This window comes from Miniopterus schreibersii (assembly GCF_964146895.1).
Source record: "Miniopterus schreibersii genome assembly, chromosome: 1".
Taxonomy (NCBI): Eukaryota; Metazoa; Chordata; class Mammalia; order Chiroptera; family Miniopteridae; genus Miniopterus; species Miniopterus schreibersii.
In genome coordinates this window covers 65125929-65146593 of record NC_138101.1, presented here as the reverse complement: position 1 = coordinate 65146593, position 20665 = coordinate 65125929, and the positions used below count along the sequence as shown (strand labels likewise).

The 20665-nt window shown below is 37.5% G+C and overlaps 1 protein-coding gene across 3 annotated transcripts in view; it reads right to left on the bottom strand.

Annotated features, from left to right (window-relative positions):
• GSTCD (glutathione S-transferase C-terminal domain containing) overlaps positions 1-20665 on the bottom strand; it is a 113543-nt gene that overhangs the window by 17437 nt on the left and 75441 nt on the right. For all 3 annotated transcript variants that reach the window (XM_081117442.1, XM_081117441.1, XM_081117443.1), the window contains exons 6-8: positions 12234-12349; positions 12057-12101; positions 9688-9816 (exon numbers count right to left, since the gene is read on the bottom strand). In XM_081117442.1, the coding sequence (XP_080973568.1) occupies positions 9688-9816; positions 12057-12101; positions 12234-12349 (290 nt within the window). The remainder of the gene's footprint in view (positions 1-9687; positions 9817-12056; positions 12102-12233; positions 12350-20665) is intronic.

Here is a 20665-nt window from a genome sequence, read left to right as displayed (position 1 = left end):
CTGTACATCATAAAAGTTCTAAGTACAATACTTACCCTATCATGTTAGTTAGCAAAGTAAAATTGATCAGCCAAGAAACTTCATTCCACACCTTTGTTATATGTGGTAGTAAATAAATGAAATTAATCATCACTTGTTCTCATAATGTCTTTCAACTGGCAGCCTCTAGACAGGGCAAGACTCTATATAAACTGATACATCTTTTCATTCCTAGGGAATGGAAGCAATATATGCTGATTATTCTCTAAGAGAATATATTAATAAACATATTCTAAGGGAATATATGTTGATTAAAGAGTATATGCTAATTTTTAATATAAGACACATTTTTAGATATAATAAGCCTATGCTTTATTCATACCCACAACACTAAGCTCGTGTTAGACGTATTTATGACTCTAATATTTTTTGAGATTCATTTACCATTTATTACCCTTTTCCCAGCCCAAAGCACGCACATAGGTGTCATTATTCTGCATTTCACAAAATGTCAAAGTGGCTGGTCCAAGGTCACAAGTGATGAAGCCAAGATTTAAACTTAATCTGTCTGACACCAAGCTTTATTCTAGTTCTTTAGGTTCCCATTTCCTCCTTTTTTTAGACAGGAGGAGTAAACAGAAAGTCACTGACGGGACTGTAGAGCCAGCTCTCACAGTAACCAATGTTCCTCCTACCCTCCCGGAGCCTCGATTCCCTGTCTGTAAAATGAGAAGGCTGAACTGAGTGAGCCCTAAATGTGCCCAGCCCGATCATGCTCCGAGCCTTTGCTTCTCAGGGAAGGATTCTTAACCGGCTATTGTAGATGAAAGCAGGCTTGGCTCAACCGTGCACTCATGGTCCCCCTTTAAAAACTTTCATGTAATTACATTACAGGTAATTGGCTTTAAAACTCAAATAAAGCTAAAAGGTTTGTACAAAGAGTCTCTTGCTCTGTACACACTCTGCTTGTCCCTAAAGAAAATCTGGGGACCAAAGCTAATGCTTTTCAACTCACTAGTCTTATTTCCTGAAACTGTATGTTTTTCTAGATCATAAATGTATATTGCTCTCTCTCGATTTGTAAATATCAAACATTATCCACTGATTTTCTGTTATGGGAGATGAGGATTCTTTTTTGCACATTTACACAATCTTTCCCTTTTTCTCATTTTCTTACTGTTACCAACTCCAATTTTTAGTTGTGTTTATGCAGTGTTTTTATTATGATTGCTCCCTATGTGATGTTCACTGCTGAGCTGAGAGTACTGTACATTTTTTTTTAACATCTAAGACTTTCCCTACCACTTCTTGTATTAGACACCGCTTATTCCTTTCCTTATTTACCCTCATTTCGGTGAGGGGAATCTTCCAGTAGTTTCCTGATGTACATTTTCTATTACCTTCATACACGATGGATGGATTGATTAGGCATAGAATTTCAGACCGGCTGTTTTCCTTTAGAATTTTAAAGCCTTTGCCTCGCATCTCCACGTTGCTGTTGAGAAGTGTGATGACATTCTGATTGCAAGCTTTTTGCATTTGGCCTTTTCTTCCCCTCTCTGGAAACTATTAGGAACTACTTTTCACCCTTGGTGTTCTGAAATTTCACAGCAGTGTGCCCTGGTTCAGGTCATTTTTCAAGTGAGCTTTTCAATCAAAAGAAACACTTTATTTTTGACACATTTTCTTCTAGTAGTTCTTTGATATTTTCCTTCCCACCATTTTAGCTGTTGTTTCTTTCTGGCCCTCCTACTAATGAAGCACTGGACTTTGTGGACTGCATCTCTAATTTTTTTTTAAAAAAAATACCTTTCCAGTTCCTATTTCATTGTCTTTTTTTGTTCTGTATTTTTTTTTTTCAGGTAATGTTCTACATTTCATTTTTTAGATTTCTACTTTTATTTTGGTTAATATGTATATAATAAATATGTTTTTATTGACTTTAGAGAGAGAGGAAGGGAGAGGAATAGACAGATAGAAACATCGATGAGAAATATCCATCAGCTGCCTCCTACATGCCCCCTACTGGGGATCGAGCCTACAACCTGGGCGTGTGCCCTGACGGGGAATTGAACCGGTGACCTCTTGGTTCATGGGTTGATGCCCAACCACTGAGCAACACCAGCCAAACTGGTTAATATATTTTTAATTTCCAAGAAGTCCTCTGATGGTTCCTTTCTTTTTTATTCTATCCTTGTTTCATCAATGTGTTACCTTTTCTGATCTCTGCCTGAATCAGATCCTTTGTCACGTGTGTGGCTTTGGTTTCTATCTGCTATTGTGGGAGTTTTCCACGTTTGATATTCCTTGGCTGTCACCTAGTATTAAAGAGCCAATCACTAAAAGTTTACTGGAAGTTCAGAATGAAAGGCTAGAAGACTGGAGAGCTTCACTAGTGATTGGGTGATCAGGGACCTGCTGGTTTTTGTTTCTTTGAATTATAGCTATGGTATCTGTAATTCTTTTCCCTGGAAACAGTTCTGATTCTGCAGAGGAGAATCATTTAATCCCTTTGATTGAGAAGATGATTCTAGCTTCCGAAGTTCTGGAATTAAGGGCAAATCGTGGTGTGGGGCATGGGGAGTTTTCTATCATTTGGTAAGCAGATTCTCACTTGGTTCTTGTTTTCAGCGTGGCACGGCACCCTTGCCCTCTGTGCCTCATGTCCCTATACTTGGAGCTTCTCCGATTCAGTTTCTTCACAGAATAAACTTCCAGTCCCTTGCAGGAGTCAGAGAAAAATAGTTACATGTCAACACAAGATGGGGGTAGGAATCTGGGTCCCTCTATATATTTTGGTTAATACTCACCTGAGGATAATTTTTCCATTGCTTTTCAGAGAGAGTGGAAGAGAGAGAGGGAGGGGGAAGGAAAGAGACAGAGAGAGAGAGAGAAACATAGATGTGAGAGAGACACATGGACCGGTTGCTTCCGGCACTCGCCCCAACCGGGGATGCGGAGCGACCTCAAAATCCAGGTCCATGCCCTTGACCAGGAGTCAAAGCTGAGACCTTCGGTGCTCCAGCCAATGCTCTAACCCCTGGGACACAGCAGCCAGAGACCTAAATATTTTTAATTAAACATGATTTCAGCCCCTCTTTATCCCCTTCCTCTGAGATTTCTGGAACCCTGAATTCCTGAAATTTTCTGTGATTCTGTGAGAACAAAGTGACTGACTTTCTGATAGCCTCTTGTCGTTCCCTTTCCTCATGCATTTAAGTTTGGTATTCCTCTTCTCAGTAATTTACCATTTTTCTTCAATCTGCTTTCTGCATATAGTGTGGTTCGAGTTACAGAATGTTGAACATAATTTCATTAATGATGGTTCTTGTTATTTGGGGGTGTGGTCTTTCTTGGGGAGGAGGGGGTTGAAATACCTCTCTCTGCCCTCTTCACCTGGAAGTCCTCCACTTTACCTTAATAATCTTTCTAAATTGTGTTTGCAGAACATATAATTTCTCAAGCTCCTTATCTTTTTAAAAAAAGTGATTATATAAATGACTCGTCGAAAGTGTTACTGAATTACATTCTATAATTGCATTAGCATCTTCTAATTGTACATACATAACTAGAAATGAGCTTGTAATTATGCACTCAGCCCTGATAAAGCATAATCATTAAAATTTATGAGTTAAATAGGAAAAGTTAAATACAGATAACTTGAAAATAAACTGTTCTGAGGTTTTTATATATATTGACAAATAAAATATAGTCCCAATATTAAAAATCAACACCATGTTCCCTCATTGAAATGACTGTATTTTATTGCTGGAATTATTCAACTAAAACATATTGGAGGGCAGGTTGCTTAGCACTGACAGTTTTTGGTTTTTAATGTAAAGTGTGTTTGTCCATAGCAATGGCCCTTTCTGTAATATTATTTGACAACAACATTTCTGTAATATTGAGAGCAGAAATATTGATACACATTGTAAATTAGGTCTTAAAAGTATAATCAAGTAAATTTCCACAATAATGAGGATTACTTACCCCACAATAGGTAAGAAGCAATGATAATCCTCTTTTTAAAAAAGAGCCTTGAAAAGTCCACTTTTTTTTTTGACCCTCCACCTTCTGCTCCTCTGGAAACCATCACTTTGTTCTATGTGTCAGAGTCCCTTTCTGTTTTGTTGTTTTGTTCATTTATTTTGTTCTTTAGACTCCACATATAAGTAAAATCTTACGGTATTTGTCTTTCTCTGTCTGACTTATTTCACTTAGCACAATACCCTCTAGTTCCAACTGTTTGGCACAAATGAAAGATTTCCTTCTTTTTTATGGCTGAATAATATTCCACTGTATATACATACCAAATCTTCTTTATCATTTCTTCAATTGATGGACACTTAGGTTGTTTCCATATCTTGGCTATTGTAAATAGTGCTGCAACAAACTTAGGGGTGCATATTTTGAATTAGTGTTTTGGATTTCTTAGAATAAATACCCAGAAATGGGATTGCTGAATCATATGGTAGTTCTATTTCCAAATTTTTGAGGAATCTGCATACTGCTTTCCATAGTGGCTGTAACAATTTACATTCCCACCAACAGTCCCTGAGGGTTAACTTTTCTCCACATTCTCACCAACACTATTTGTTGCCTTTTTTCTAAATCAGTCGGACAGGAATGAAGTGATATCTCATTGTGGTTTTGATTTGCATTTCCCTGATTAGTGATGTTGAACATCTTTTCTTATGCCTGTTGGTCATCTGTATGTTTTCTTTGGAGAAATGTCTATTCAGTTCCTCTGCCAATTTTTTGATCAGATTGTTTATTTTTTTTGATATTCAGTTGTATGAGCTCTATATATTTTGGATATTAACCCCTTATCCGATATCTCTTCCATTCAGTAGGTTGCCTTTTCATTTTTTTGATGGTTTCCTTCACTGTGCAAAACCTTTTTAGCTTGGTATAGTCCCATTTATTTTTTCTTTTGTTTCCCTTGCTTGAGAAGGCAGATCCAAAAAAATACTGCTAAGACTGATGTCAGTGTTTACTGTGTATGCTTTCTTCTAGGAGTTTTATGATTGCAGGTCTTATATTTAAGTCTTTAATCCATTTTGAGTTTATTTTTGTATATTGTGTAAGAAAGTGGTCCAGTTTCATTCTTTTGCATGTAGCACTGTCCAGTTTTCCCAAACCGTTTGTAAAAGACTGTCTTTTCCCCATTGTATATTCTTGACTCCTTTGTCATGGATTAATTGACCATATAAGCATGGATTTATATCTGGACTCTCTATTCTCTTCCATTGATTTATGTATCTGTTTTTGTGCTAATATCATACTGGTTTAATTACTATTGCTATGTAGTAATAGTTTAAAATCAGAAAGCATGATGCCTCCAGCTTTGTTCTTCTTTCTTAAGATAACTTTGGCTATTTGGGGTCTTTTGTGGTTCCATATAAATTTTAGGATTGTTTGTTCTAGTGCTGTAAAAAATGTCATTGGTATTTTGATAAGAATTGCATTGAATCTGTAGATTGCCTTGTAGTATGGACATTTAAAAAGTATGAAAACTTTTACTCTAGGAGCATGGGGTATGTTGTTCCATTTGTTTGTGTTGTTTTAATTTCTTTCACCAATGTCTTATATTTTTCAGAGTACAGGCCTTTCACCTCCTTGGTTAATTTTATTCCTAAGTATTTTGTTCTTTTTGATGCTATTGTAAATTGGGTTGTTTTCTTAATTTCTCTTTCTGATAGTTTCTTATTAGTGTATAAAAATGTAGTAGATTTCTGCTCATTAATTTCATATCCTGCAACTATACTGAATTCATTTATTAGTTCTAATAGTGTTAGTAGGTTTAGGGCTTTCTATATATAGTGCCAGTTTTATTTATTTCTTTCCAATTTGTATGCTTTTTATTTCTTTTTCTTGTCTGATTGCTATAGCTAGGACTTTTCATACTATGTTGAATAAAAGTGGCAAGAGTGGGTATCCTTGTTTTGTTCCTGATCCTTTGTTTCAGCTTTTATAAGGTGTTTATTATTTTGAGCTATATTCCCTCTATATCTACTTTGTTGAGAGCTTTTAGGGGGGGGCATATACAAATATTAAATCTACAACACACACTCAATTCTGGGTCATACAGTCGCATATATTGAAACTGAAAGGAAAAAAACCTTCTTGGATAAATCTTCCTTTTGAAAAGACATTTATAATTTCCTCAGGATATTAATAGGCATTACAATCAAAATCAGAATAAGTCAATCAAAAGGCATTTCTATAATAATCAAATACTTATTTTGAAAGAAATAATATATATCATATTCAGAATTCTTTTATGTTTAGGATTCTTTTAGATATCTTGTAGTAATCCTTGTTCAGAAGTCTTTTAGATATCTCATAGTAACCCTTAGGACCCTATTAACATTTTCTTGGCTAAATAAGCTATCTATATATATAATATTAAGCATATATATATTTATTTCTTCTTTGTTGTTTACATGATTATGAATATAAAAATGATAATGTTAAATTTAGGAAATTTTGAGAATACTGAAAATAATAAAGAAATATATTATTATATAGTATATCGAGCTAGCCACCTTTAAAAAAATATATAGTAGCATAATTTCTTCCCATCCTTTTTTACAGTTTTTACATGGTTGACACTACACTGAACAGAGTAAGAAAAGAAGTGGCTCAACTTACTGAGTTCTTCCTAAGTACTGGGCAACCTGCTAAGTGCTTCACATACATGGTAACATCCTGTGAGCCATGTATGTTATGTCCATTTGACAGATGGAAAAACTGAGGACTAGTGAGTTGCCCAAGGCTATACAGCTAGTAAGTGGCCAAACAGACTTTAGCACAGAGTTGCCCAATGTTATAATCTATACTCTTAACCATTAGGTTTATACAATTTTCTTTACCATTGTAACTAATTTTTCATGTCGTTAGCAAAACATTACAAATATCATGTAAATGAATATTGTCAAAGCTCCTGTATGAGTAGGCCCATCTCACTGAAGACTTGCAGTCAGTATCAATATGTTAAAAATCTTTCCAAATTTTAAGAGCAATAACAGAATATCATTGTTGTTCAAGTTAAAATGTATTTGGTTACTAGAGAGTTGAATGTTTTTATATACTTATTAGGCCTTTGTATTTCTAAAGAAATATATTTCTCAATTAAGTACAATGTAAATCAGAAACTACAAAGTGACTTTTTGGAACAAACACCGTTATTACCACTTTGATTCTGGTTATAGGAGGGAGGTACAGTAGTGGGGTGTTGGAAGTCCTTGTGGAAAGATCGGAAAATATTTAGATTTGTTCTCTTTCATTATTTCAAATAAAACTAACTGAACAGCCCAGCCCACATGGTTCAGAGGTTCAGCATCAACCTATGATCCAGGCAATTGTGGTTCGATTCTTGGTCAGGACACATGCTCGGGTTGCAGGCTCGATTCCCAGTAGGGAACGTGTAGGAAGCAGCCGATCAATGATTCTCTCTCATCACTGGTGTTTCTATCTCTCTCTCCCTCTCCCTTCCTCTCTCTGAAATCAATAAAAACATATTTTAAAAAAACCTAACCAAATAAAATTAGTAAATCTATTATTTTTTGCCTGATATGGATTGTTGTTCTAATGGAGATGCAACAAGTAATTAGTATTTAATTTCTTATATATAAATCATTTGTTTAAAGTTCCTAAAGATAGTTGGATCTAAGACTTTAAAATCCTCCCCTTAAAATCTTGTTTACATCATTAATTTTTATATCTAAAGAAAAACAGTAAAGGGAAAAAGCATTTACAAAACAAACATAAATGACAACTAAACCCTTATTTGAAATACCACAAAATCAGGGATTAATGCACTTTTAATGCATTTCTAGTGCCTGGTTATTCTGACTTCCTCTCTAGCTACACTACTTTCACTGGAATCTAATACAACAGTTAGAGTGACTGGTGTACTTAGTTTGATTTATGTAGTGACAATACCTCAGTTATTCTCCTAGGCAAATCGTTTTCTTGAGAGTAAATCTAATTTTGGTTTAATCCCCTTCCAAGTAATTTTAATAGATTTTCTATATATCTTGACAAAGGTAATTATGAAAGTAAAAAACACACACCCTACTATGGATATATTATTATGAAATATAGGGAAAATATTACTTCCAAAAAGACATATACATTTTTAGTTGGTGTTAGTAAATTATGACCTTGGAACTTACAAGAATAATTTAGCACCTATAAGCCATAAAAGGATAAAGAGATGTATGGCTGATAGGCTGGGAATTCTGTGAATTGGGAGGGCAGTAGATGGGCAGCGATCTCTTGCTACCTGAAACATTCTGCCTGATGTACTGGTAACGTGGGCACTGTCTCAATGACTCATTTCATGGGAGAAGCTTTAATCTTTACCTCAACATTTAAGTACAATTTAAGCTGCACTTAAATATATATTTAATTTGAATTTACTGGATTAGATGGCTCAATTTTCCTTATGAAGAGCTGCCTTACTAACAGTTTTCTTAAAGTTTACTTCTCTTTTTATATATCAGCTTGGCTTGAGAGAACCAATCTAAATTGTATCTACAAAGGAAACAAACTGCATACTTTTTGTGTGTAAAAAATAACAAACCCCACACATTATCAGTAGTTGATATTTAAGGAATAACCTTCATTGGGAAAAAATCAAAAGTACCACAAGGTCTGAGCTTCTGATATTAGAGTTCCACCTAGATGAGCACATTGTGTATGTTATGTAAACATACATAGTTGGAAATTAGGTTGTACACATTAGTACAACCTTCCTAGAAAGTGATTTGGCAAATGTATCAAAAGTCTTAAACATCTTGATGCATAAGATACTCATTATAGTAATAATTACATTTTAACAACATGAAAAAAAGAAACATGATTAATTAGTAGGGAAAAGATTTGTGACAATGTTCAGTTAAAGCAGGATAGATGTATAATCTCAATGATGTTAACACATATATAAATGTGCATTTGTATCACATAAATATCTAAAGAGCAAAGTTTTTAGCAGGTATTTATCTCTCAGTAATAGAAGTGCTGATGAGTCTTAATGAAATTTAAATTCCGCCAGAGCACAGGATCTTGAGTTTAAATGAGCTGGCAGAATCATGCTTCTTAGGTCTTTTTAGTAACATCAAATCATAATAATTTGGTCACTAGGTTTTGGAAACACGATTAATGTATTTTCTGTCTCTGGAAGCTAAAAATATATGTAGATATCAAATCCTAGCTACAGTAAAAATTACCTAAAGGTGACTCTAGTATTTACAGATTACCAACAAGCCATGTTTTTCAGTTACCTTCTTGGTTTTTCTTTTCTTTCATTATCTCCTAAAAATGTAGAGTAAATCAAGGGAAGTCATCTTCATTAGAATTCATTCATTTCATTCATTCATTCATTCATTCATTCATTCATTCATTCAAGCTATTTTTAAGCACTTTCTATGTGTCAAACACTGTTTTTAGACACTGGGGATTCTTCAGTGAAGAAAATAAAGTACTTATCTGGTTGAGGAACAAATGTTATCTCTATCATGTAGTGAGAAAGTGTTATGAATAAAATAATATTCATTAGTATGCTATGCTATATAGATAATAGAAAAGTTATACATTTCTTTGTTTACCAAAGAATATAAAAGTATCTCCTTTATTTACTCTAAAGCATATAATTTTTCTTATTTATTTCACTAAGGAAATTGAAATTGCTTCATTACTTACCCCAATATTAAACATTCCTGTGAAATACTCCATATTTGCTTGAATGAACCAAACGTTGCTTAGACCTAGCTCGTCACTTCTCTTCTTCGCACGGATTAATGATAATTCCTTGTTTTCTATTAATATAACCTAGATTTCACCCAGGAAACAAAGCATATTCAGGAACATAATTCAGACATTAGGGCAAAGTATTATTACTGTATTTCACAGCTTTAATGATACAGAATATATCATATTGAGCCTTATCCTGTGCCAAGAAGTATGCTGGATAATACGGCGCAAAAATGAACAAGGTCCTCGAATTCTTGAAGCTGACAGTCATAGTGATGTAAGTAAAACAGGCAATTATAATACAGTGATAAGTGCTCAATAAAGACATGTAATATGTTATCGGACCACTGAGACTTGATGACTGAGGCAGGTTTTAGTCAATGCATATAGAGAAGTAACATATTAATCAAGGCTTGGACAATGAATGGAAATGAGCTGGGGCAGTGAAGGAGTATTTCAGGCAGACAGAGAAACGCGTGTGAAGGCCCAAGGTGAGAAATGCACTGTTCGTTTGAAGAACTGAGAAAGTTGGTGTAGCTGGGGCCCAGTGTGCGATGGTGATGGTGGGGGTGGGGGTGGAAATCAGGCTGGAGGGGCAGCAGGAGCCAGAGCCTGGGTGATAAACTAAGTTTCAGTTGCTGCAGAGTGTAGTGCGGATTGGTGGGGGTGAGGCAGAAGGCAGCCCAACCAGTTAGGAGCCTCACGGGAATCCAGGCCAAGGAAGATGGGAGAGGATCCTGCGTTTGGATGGAGAAGTGTGTGGAAGTGTCACTTTCATCGCTATCATTCCTAGTTCTACCCTAATTTCTTCCTCATGCTTGTCTTTACAGAAAAACCCTGGATCCTTTGTATAAATAAGCCCATCTGTAAGAGTGTACTTGGTGTCAAAGGCTTTCCACTCTTTATTTTAGCCAGGACTTCCCCTCTCCAGTTTGACTGTCTCCGTTCCCAGGAGAACTGTTAGGGAGGGGAAAAAAGACACCGTGTCCCTGACTGTTTCTCCAGGGTTCTCCCCTATGAGCTTTCTCCTCTTATTTCAACCATGAGATTGTTGCTTTTAAAATAATAAGGCAGACACCTGCCTGCTTCTCCCAGGAGTCCTTATTTATTTTATGCCTTACTTCCTAAGCAAATAAAATAATAATGCCATCCCTCCAACTGCCATCGCCCTGTGACATGTCATTCACGCCCGTCTACGAGTTCTTCCACACTCTTTTCTTCTGGGGGTGGAGTGATCACTGTAATTATTTTGCACCTTCTAGAGAGCTCACAGCAAAGAACGTGCCCCCAGTTCAATTGTAGTTTTTGAAAAATGACATCAAATTCTAGACTTTTATGTTAAAAAATGGTCACTGCAAAGAAATGACTTAATATGACAGAAGACTAAAAACAGCAAACTTCTAATAAAGGGACAAGGATTGTGTGAATAATGGTACATTTCCTTAAAAACATTATGGAGTCACATTTTCGTGATATTTTAATGGAAACATTTACAACTATTTGCAATAGGGAAAAACAGTTATGATACAATATTGAATAAAAACAACTAAAACTGTATTTGCATTTTTAGAATTTGCAACAATAAGTGTCCTCAAAGACAAGGACTTATTGAGAACATGGGAAGAAAACCATTACATGTATCTGTGCGGTAGCCTGGGGTTTATTTATTTTTTCTCTAAAAATGTTGTTATAATATCGATACAATGAATAAAAATCAAGCTACCAAAAGAATATGTTCAGGCGTGGCTGGGCGTGGCTCAGCGGTTGAGCATCCATCTAGGATCCAGGCGATCGCAGTTCGATTCCCAGTCAGGGCACATGCCTGGGTTGGGGGCTCGATCCCCAGTCGGGGGCATGCAGGAGGCAGCCGATCAATGACTCTCTCATCATTGATGTTTCTATCTCTCTCTCTCCCTCTCCCTTCCTTTCTCTGAAATCAATAAAGATATATTAAAAAAAAAAAAAAAGAATACGCTCAGGAAGTTTCAGAAGCTAGCATTTCCAGAACAAAATTATGTTGACAATTAAACTAGTTTTATCATTATTTTATTTAGCAATGGAATAGTTATTTCTTTTAAAAATTATTTTAAAATGTAAATCTTTCATAAAAGTTGAAAACTATTGTGATGCTACTTTGCATATGTTTCCTTAAGATTCTGAATCTTAGACGTGTAATTCAAAGGAAAAAGAGGATGCCTGTGCCACATACTTGACCTGGGTGAGCGATTATAAACTCAAAGAGCGGGGATAAGCCAGACTCCGCTACCTGACCCATGTCGTTTTCCCATGTTTTCTCTTATCTGTCACTCAGGCTTTACCTGGCATAACGGCAGCGTATGAGCGAGCACAATCCCAACGTGACCCTGAAAGCGGCAGAAAGAGAAACAGGTTCAAGTCGGTCCCCAAGGCCCCTGCTCCTTCTGAGATAACAATCTCATAACATAAAGTCACACAGTCTAGGAAAGGCTGAAGAGATACGTGAAGAGACACCATACCCCACCGCTGCAGAAATCCACAATTTTGTCACCAGGTTTGGCCTGATTTGTCACCACATAGACAAGGTTGTTTAACTGCTGCTGCTTCCTCAAAGCGCGATCGCTGGACATTTTACCTGGGAAAGACAGGCGAAGAAAATGAAACGTGAATGGTGGGGGACTGAGAAGGCGTGTGTGGAACAGACGCCGGTGAGCATGGAACAGACTGCCAGCGCGCAGGAAGAGCGGCGGGTCGGTAAATGAATTACAAGTCCCACATAATCCACTAGGAGAACAGAGAACTGGAACCCACGGATGAACTCTATTTTCGCTTATTTTTACTTTTAGTCTTATCCAACTTTTCTTTCAATAGCCACTAGGGGGAAAAAATGTCTTCTAAAGAGAGAAAACAGTAAGTGAAACATTAAGTTCAGAGTCATGAACAGTAACTGTTCAATACTTGCTTACTGGATGAATGAAAACAGTAATGGCCTCTTCCCTCTATGCCCCTCAGAGACCTACTGTAAAAATTACCTAATTTCAGCACCTTGCTTAAATCTCCTTGGAGAAAGGAGATCTATAATAAACAAAAACATTTTTTTATTTAACTGGCGCATCCTTACACTGGATTCTTCTGGTTAGGACACTTGAAACACAGGTGTTACACTGTCTGAAATATGTCAATGGTTCTCATATTTAGAGAGAAATGGGACTTCCCCCCTTTCTGCTTTGAAACTTTTTCCTCATGAGTCAGACGCAGAAATTTAATGCAATTAAGAGATTAAAGATTGGGTATTTCCAAGAAGGAAATGCCTTAGGCCTAGCAGCATGAAAATATCTGAACTTTTAAAAGCCATTAGTCAAGCCCATGAATATATCTGCAGAAGAATGAATAAAATTATTTCTTTTTACATGTTTCAAATGTGCTTTTAAAAATAAGAACGAGATTAAGAAAACGTAAGAGGGCAGATTTCAGTGAAAGAGATTAAAAACCCAGATAATCTTTCTCGCTTGATCAACTATTATTTACAGATACCAAGGTTTCCCTCATTCCACTTTCACAGAAAAACAGCTTGTTTTTTCTCTGTTCTTCCTCCTCTGGCCCAGCCCATCCACACATCCCGCAGTGCTGCCTATGAAATCCGCAGCAGTGTAACAGGGAGACGGTATTTTCCCCCTGGCAGTTATATATACTATTTGAGCACTCAATAATTTTAAACTGGAAATTCAAAATGTTAAAAAGGCCGATTTATTCCTCTGTAAAATGAGGAATAATGGCTTTACAAATATCTTTCTCAATCGGTCACTCAACCAACAAATCAACAACCAACCAACTTAACTTACACAGAACTGTTCTAGACAATGTTAGGGACAAAGAGACGTATAGCCCTTGGTTGCTGTCCTTAATGAAGTTATACCTTGTTTAATTAGTATGAGACATTCATTATATTTGAGCTTAGAAAATGTATCTTATTAACCACACTGTATGATGTATTTATAGTGAAATGTTAACAACCACAACTTACAAAAATCCATATATTTTCATCAAAGCTTCTGAAGTGATTGCTAATACTTCCTATTTATATGATGCTTTAAAATTTATCAAGCACTTGCTCATTGGATACACCGTCTAACCTCAGAGCTCTGTCAGGACGCCACAGTGGGTGACAGTGTCCTTACTCTACAAATGAGGACACCAAACAGTAAAGGGGCTGCTCAAACAGCACTTGCTCAGAGACACACACAATTGGTAAGCGGTAAAGCTGGGGCTCTAACTAAGGATGTCTAACTTCAGGTTCAGTCTCCTTTCCAACGTGACCTGCTGTTTCTTAAACGGATGACTGATTTCAGAATTTCAGTGCTGGTGTCTTTTTTTATGTGTGAGAGTTCAAGGACATGAGGTGCTTTCTATCTGGGAAGTGAGGGATTTCCCTAGTAATTACATCTTGGGGAAAAAAATTAATCCTTCAGAGTCAGCCATAAAACACATTTTATTTCAGTTTTTCCTCTAAATAAAATCTCCAAGAGCAGGCCCACCAGTAAAAAGCATCAATTTAAATTTTGAACTTCAGCATTTTGGAACACACCACTCAGGCATTATTTGGAGGTCTGACAGGTCACTCCGTTTAATGGACTGGCCTTTGAGTGTTACCCTTCACAAAAAGAGACCATTTCCCCACCTTGGGACTATAAGCGACCTTTTTTATTGAAAGAAAAGTGACATGGAGAGGCCGAGCGATCAATTTGATGCAAAATCGGATTATCCAGGAGGAAAGAAATGAAAATAGATTGGGAAGATCTTTCATGTTCCAGCACAGCAGATGCTGACCAGAAATAGCATGCACCTTTACCTCTTCCTGTCTAATTCTAGAGCATCTTTTAGAAAGCCAACAATTAAAAAATATTTAGGCGAAACGGGGGGCAAAAGTTGGGGAAGGTATAGTCACATTATTTGCCAAATCAAAACCTCTGCTTTGTTTATTATAGAAGAGGTTACAATGAATAGTGGAAATTTTATAACCTTCCTATTTTTGTTACTTTTCCCCCCTCTAAGATGAATTACACATTCTGACTTCAGAATACCAGATCCCAGAGTTAACTGAATACATATATTTTCATTTCGTTCAAATACTATTTACACCACCAAACAGAGTAAACGTTACTTTGCTCTGGAATTCAGTTTTTTATAAAAGTTCACAATATCTTCCAAGTGGCCCACAAGACCAAACTCAAATGCTTTAGAACAAAAATGTTAACTCTAGAGAACAGTTTAGGTATTTATTTCTTCCTCTTTTTCAGAGGCTGGAGTTAACAACACTAAGGTAGCTTAGTAGTTACATTACCTTCTTGAGATTATTCAAATAACCCTCAATTTGACTCTTAATGTGTTGTGTTTCACAGTATTTAGGGTAAATGATATATCCAGTAGCTCAAAATGTTGAGTGCTTGCTTTTCCAGAGTCAGGCGATTTTTTTTAAATAGCTTCTTTTGTGTATACTATTCTAATTCCTACTATGATCTGACCCACAGGTTTCTTGTTTGATTTTTTAGTGTATTTTAATAAAATAAATGAAAATGGTGAATATCTAAGACGACATGCCCCAAATTCTTTGATAATATGAATACTGTTAATATGAGGCTCCACCCATCAGGAGGCATGTCTATTCCCTTAAAGTTGAGCTCCAGGACTACTTGCCCAGTGTCACACAGAGCGACACTGCCTGCTTCTGTCTGGCAGCTTCCACTTCCTGTGTGTTGGGGACACTTGCTCTGAAAACACAGCACCACGTCAGGGAGCCCAGCTTCCCCAGCTGATGCTATGCAGACGGCAAGCTTTCCCACCAAGCCCTACTTACGTTGCAGATTTGTGAATAAAATCAGTGATTGCCATTTAAAGGCACTAAGCTTTGTAGAGGTTATTTATGCAGCAAAAGAGCATCAGAACGACACCCTAGCATTGGGCTTGTAAGGATTATCATCCAGGAGTAGTATTTATTGGGGCACCTACCTATACATGAGGTGGTCCTGGATACTGTGACAATAACCAAAATAGAGAAATAACGGTTATTATACCTGAGAGCTAACACTCCAAGGCAGTGGCATTCATTACAAGTTACACAGGCACTGTATAAACCTCAAAAGGCAGTCTTGAATCCAGTCCTACTCTTCCTTTCATCTTTTTAATGGTCCTAAACCTTGTGGGACTGACTGTAAAGAATGCTGGGATCTCAGCAGCAAGGGATGGTGGAAAGAAGACGACTGTGGGAACTAACCCAGCTATAGGCATGGGTAGGAATGGGGGCACTGATCCAAATCAGTATTCAAAAGGGACTGAATTGGGACAAGTATTGATATCTACACAGGTCCAGCAAGAGTAGTCTTTTTTAAAAAAAATATTTCTTTATTGATTCTAGAGAGAGGAAGGGAGAGGGGGAGAGAGAGTTGAAACATCAATGATGAGAGCGTCGTCATTGATCGGCTGAGAGCCCGCAACCCAGGCATGTGCCCTGACCAGGAATCGAACCGCGATCTCCTGGGTCCTAGGTCGATGCTCAACTGCAGAGCCACGCCTGGCCGGGCAAGAGTAGTCTTTAGCAGTGGCCTCGCCAGTAGGGTTGACGGAAAGGGAGAAATAAAAAGCACTAGGAAGAGGAAGCTTGTGCCACAGGGACATGTAGGCGGCCAGGGCTTATCCTAAGTCACAAGAGAGGACAGTTCTAAAAGAGCAAGAGGCCGCATTGAAACTGCACCAGTTCGGAGGTCGGAGTCTACTGACATACGGATACATTGGTTCAGGGCCTGGGCAGGGCAGGTGAAGGCAGGAAAGGACATTTTTTCCTAAACCGGAATTTTGAATCTCCCTCCCTTTCTCTGACTCTTTCATTATAATCTCTGCAGAGTGATTCATTAACTTAGCAATTTTTTTTGTAAGCACTCACATGTCTGGCCTCGATCGAGGTGCTAGGACACAATGGAAAACAAGGGCGATTCTTACATTCCAGTGAATGGAGTTTAACAACAAAAATTAAATCAAGTGGTAGATTATATAGAGAGAATTCAAATAAAATGATACGGTTGATACTGACCGTGGGCGTCTCAGATTAAGTAGCCTGAAAAAGCCTCACCGAGCAGGTCATGAAGAGGTCTGAGTAAGAAGCTAGCTATGGAAACAAGAGACCAGGGACTGCCGACAAAGGGAACTGCCTGTGCCGCCTTCAGCGGGAGAGGAGCCAGCGATGTTCGAGGGAGAAAATGACAATTCTATACATTTATCCTCCCCATGAATATATATAAAGTCACTGAATGGGTATCCTTCTTTGCTGGCGTTAGCACTGCTGAGTGACCACTATGTACTAAGCATGTTTTGTTATTTCAGCGCTTTGTCCCAAGGTGGGTCCTGTTGCTGCAGTCAGGTGAATAGCCCCGGTCACACGGTTACTCCATGGGGAAGCCAGTTTGAATCCTGCCAATCTTACTCCGGGGCTGTGTTCCTATCTACCACATCTGCTACCCCAGGAATCACAAACCCTTAGCAGTAAAATATTTTTAACAGGACCCAAATATATATAGGACTATCATTTTTTCTGTTAAATATTAGTAAAGTTTACTACCTTTTTTTGAAAAAAAAAATAAACATAACTTTTTTCTATTTTAGCGTGTACTATGCTCCTCCCATATGTGGTACAGATGTATGTTTCATCTGTATTTTGACACCAGAGAGATTTGCATCACTACTGAATATCATTTGTTTATATTTTGATAATATACTTAATTCTGATCTCAGCATCAGCGTGAAAAGCATGCTAGAGTCCATTTTTCAGGGAAATGACATGTGGTGGGAGTGCTGGAGTTGAAGCATATGTGTATAAATGCCTTTAATCTTGGTGGTTATGGTATATTCAGGGCAAGTGCTCCTTTTGGTCATAACCAAGGTTCAATTAATACTAATATTCCTATGTCTTCCCTGCTTAGACTTTAAAGTGCAAAAATAATGGTCAATAGCTGGTTAAAAACTATAGCATGGTATGCACACAGGTACATATGCACAACGAACCCACCAAATAACCAAAATAATCCCAGCACCCTGGACATCTGTTTGTTAAAGGAATGCTTCCCATGTTCTGATGATTATTAAAAAGAATTTTCAGAAACTCAGAACAGAAGAAACTGGAAGTAAATTTGAAGTAAGTTGGGATGGGTAAACTTTTCTTATTAGAAAGATGTGTCTTATCTCTCTTCTCTCTTTTCCCCCTCTTACAGTTTGAAATACCGTATCTATACCAATGACAGCTAGATCTATAGTTCAGCTCACACTGCTCTCGGAGCTCTACCTCAGATGCTGATCAATCAGGATTTTCCAATTGCATCCTTAATATCTCTGTCTGTGCCATTCAGGGACCTCAAACCCAACATGTCCAAAACAACCACACTCATTTATCTTCCATCATGAAACATGTTTCCTTTTTGGTCTCTTCTCTATTTGTTAATGGTACTATCATCTAGTCTTCTTTCTCCACCCACAGCCATATCCTCAGTTCACATTCTTATTATTTCTCACCTTTATTACTGCAATAGTCTTTGAATTAAACACTCTGCCCTATAGTCTCACCCTTTCATGCCCACTCTTCTTCTTTTTTTTAAATAGGCTTTTTAACACCTTTATGATTTTTTGTTTTTTAAAGAGAGACATGAAGGGAAGAGGGAGAGACAGAAACATCAATTAGAGAGAAACATCGACTGGCTGCCTCCTGCACGCCGCCTGCTGGGATCAAGCCAGCAACCTGGACACGGGCCCTGACCGGGAATCAATGGGCTACCTGTTGGTGCCTGTGAGGGTGCTCAACCAACGGAGCCACACTGGCCAGGCTCATGCCCATTCTTTTAAAAATGCAAGCGTGTTCGTGCCACTTCCCTTTCTAAAAGTCTTCAGTGGCTCCCCGCTTCTGAGAGAGTAGATTTTAAAAACTGAGACTACATTGTCTGGCCCAGCTCACTTCCTGCCAACCCTTCACTCTGATATTCTCAGCAACGTCTGGGCAGAATAACCACCGGTTATTCTCCAAACACACCCTGCTCTATCATCTTTCTGATGTTTCCGACATCGCTTTGTCCTGAATACCAGTATCCCAGGAATTCCAAACAGTTCGTAGAACATTTGTCCCTCAAAATATTAAGAGATAGTGGGGGGGGGGGGGAAGAACCAGTGTAGAAACACAGTATTTCCCACAATTGCTTGACAACTACATGCTGTTACTAATTCTCTTTAGGAAATATTTTAGGAATTCACTTTAGGAAATACTGCTTCGTCCTGTCCTAAAAATGCTTACTTACCCTTCAAATTCAGTTCCAATGAATGTAGTGAGGTAACAAAGACATGGAACAGATTCTTTAGGCTACAACCATTCCACCTCAAGACAACTGTATTTCCCAGGGACTCCAGAAAGTACTTAACACAAAAACCCAGTCACATGCTGGTTCAGCTCAAGTCACTGAGTCAGCAATAAAAAGAAACAAGAGGCACCAAAAACATTTTTTCTTGACAGTGAGTTATAAAAGCTATGTTTAGAAGCTCAAGGATGTTAGCTATCATTATATTTTTTCTTGAGTCCTGCATTAACCAGTCCTCCCTTGTCCATGGGGATATGTTCTAAGACCCCCCATGGAAGCTAAAACCTCAGGTAGTACGGAACCTATGGGTACTATGGCTTTTTCCTATACATACATGCCTATAATAAAGTTTAATTTGTAAATTTGGCACAGTAAGAAATTAACAACAATAAGTATAATAAAATAGAACAATTATAACAATATACTGTAAGGAAAGTGATGTGAACCTGGTCTCTGTCTCTCTCTCTCTCAAAATACCTTCTTTCATGGATAGAAGATTCATTCCGACCATAATCTTAGCAACTTTAGCATACGATTGTTGTGTTTCTTCCCTTGCTAAGTTGAGAACTTTCACCCTTTCACTTAAAGGAAGTGCTTTACAGCTTCTCTTTGGCATATACGAATTACCAGCATCACGAGGCTTATGCTTTGGGGTCGTTATTAAGTAAAATAAGGGTTCCTTGAACACAAGCACTGAGATACCACAGCAGGTGGTCTGATAAGGGAGCTGGCTGCTAAGAGACTAAAGACTAACAGTGGGGAGCAGACACAGCTTCCGCGTGCGGGACAAAGCGATAGTTCACGTCCCGGCTGGAAGGAGCAGGACAGCCTGAGATTTCCCCCCCTGCAACTGAAAACTTAGGAGTTGTTTATTTCTAGAAGTTCCCATTTAATATTTTTGGACTGGGTAACTGGAACCACAGAAAGTAAAACAACAGATACGGGTGGATCTACTATTAGTTAGGTAAAAAAATGAAATGACATATTTAATGTAAACTTTTAAGATATTGTGAGAACACAAAGTCATAAGGAGTGTTTGCCACAGTTAATCTGGATGCAAGTTTAATAATATACTGATATAGCCAATTGCTTATGAGAACCCTTGAGGATAATGCTTAAAATGAACATTTATGAATGCCCAGTGAAATATACAATATAAGCTAATGGACCATATAATCTAAATATCTGCACATGAATAGCCGAAAATCTATCATCTGATGCTCAGGATATAGACATGGTAGCACAGGGCATTTATGAATAACGCCTGCACATCTGCATTCCCACAAAACAGGCATGTGAATTTCTTTACTCTGTAAGACAGAAATGCGTATCTTGGTCACTTCCAAGTACTGCTAAAACCAGATTTGGAGGCTTATGTATTTCCTGTCATTGTATAGATCCCATATATATGATACATAGAGAAACCAAACATATATACCTAAAAACTCCAGGAGATGGTAATCAACATTTCATTAATTTAATCTTATAAACATGTGATTGGTTTTTTTTTATTTCAAGTTAATAAAAGAATTGAGAACTTTCTCCCTTCATAAGCTAGTGGAAAA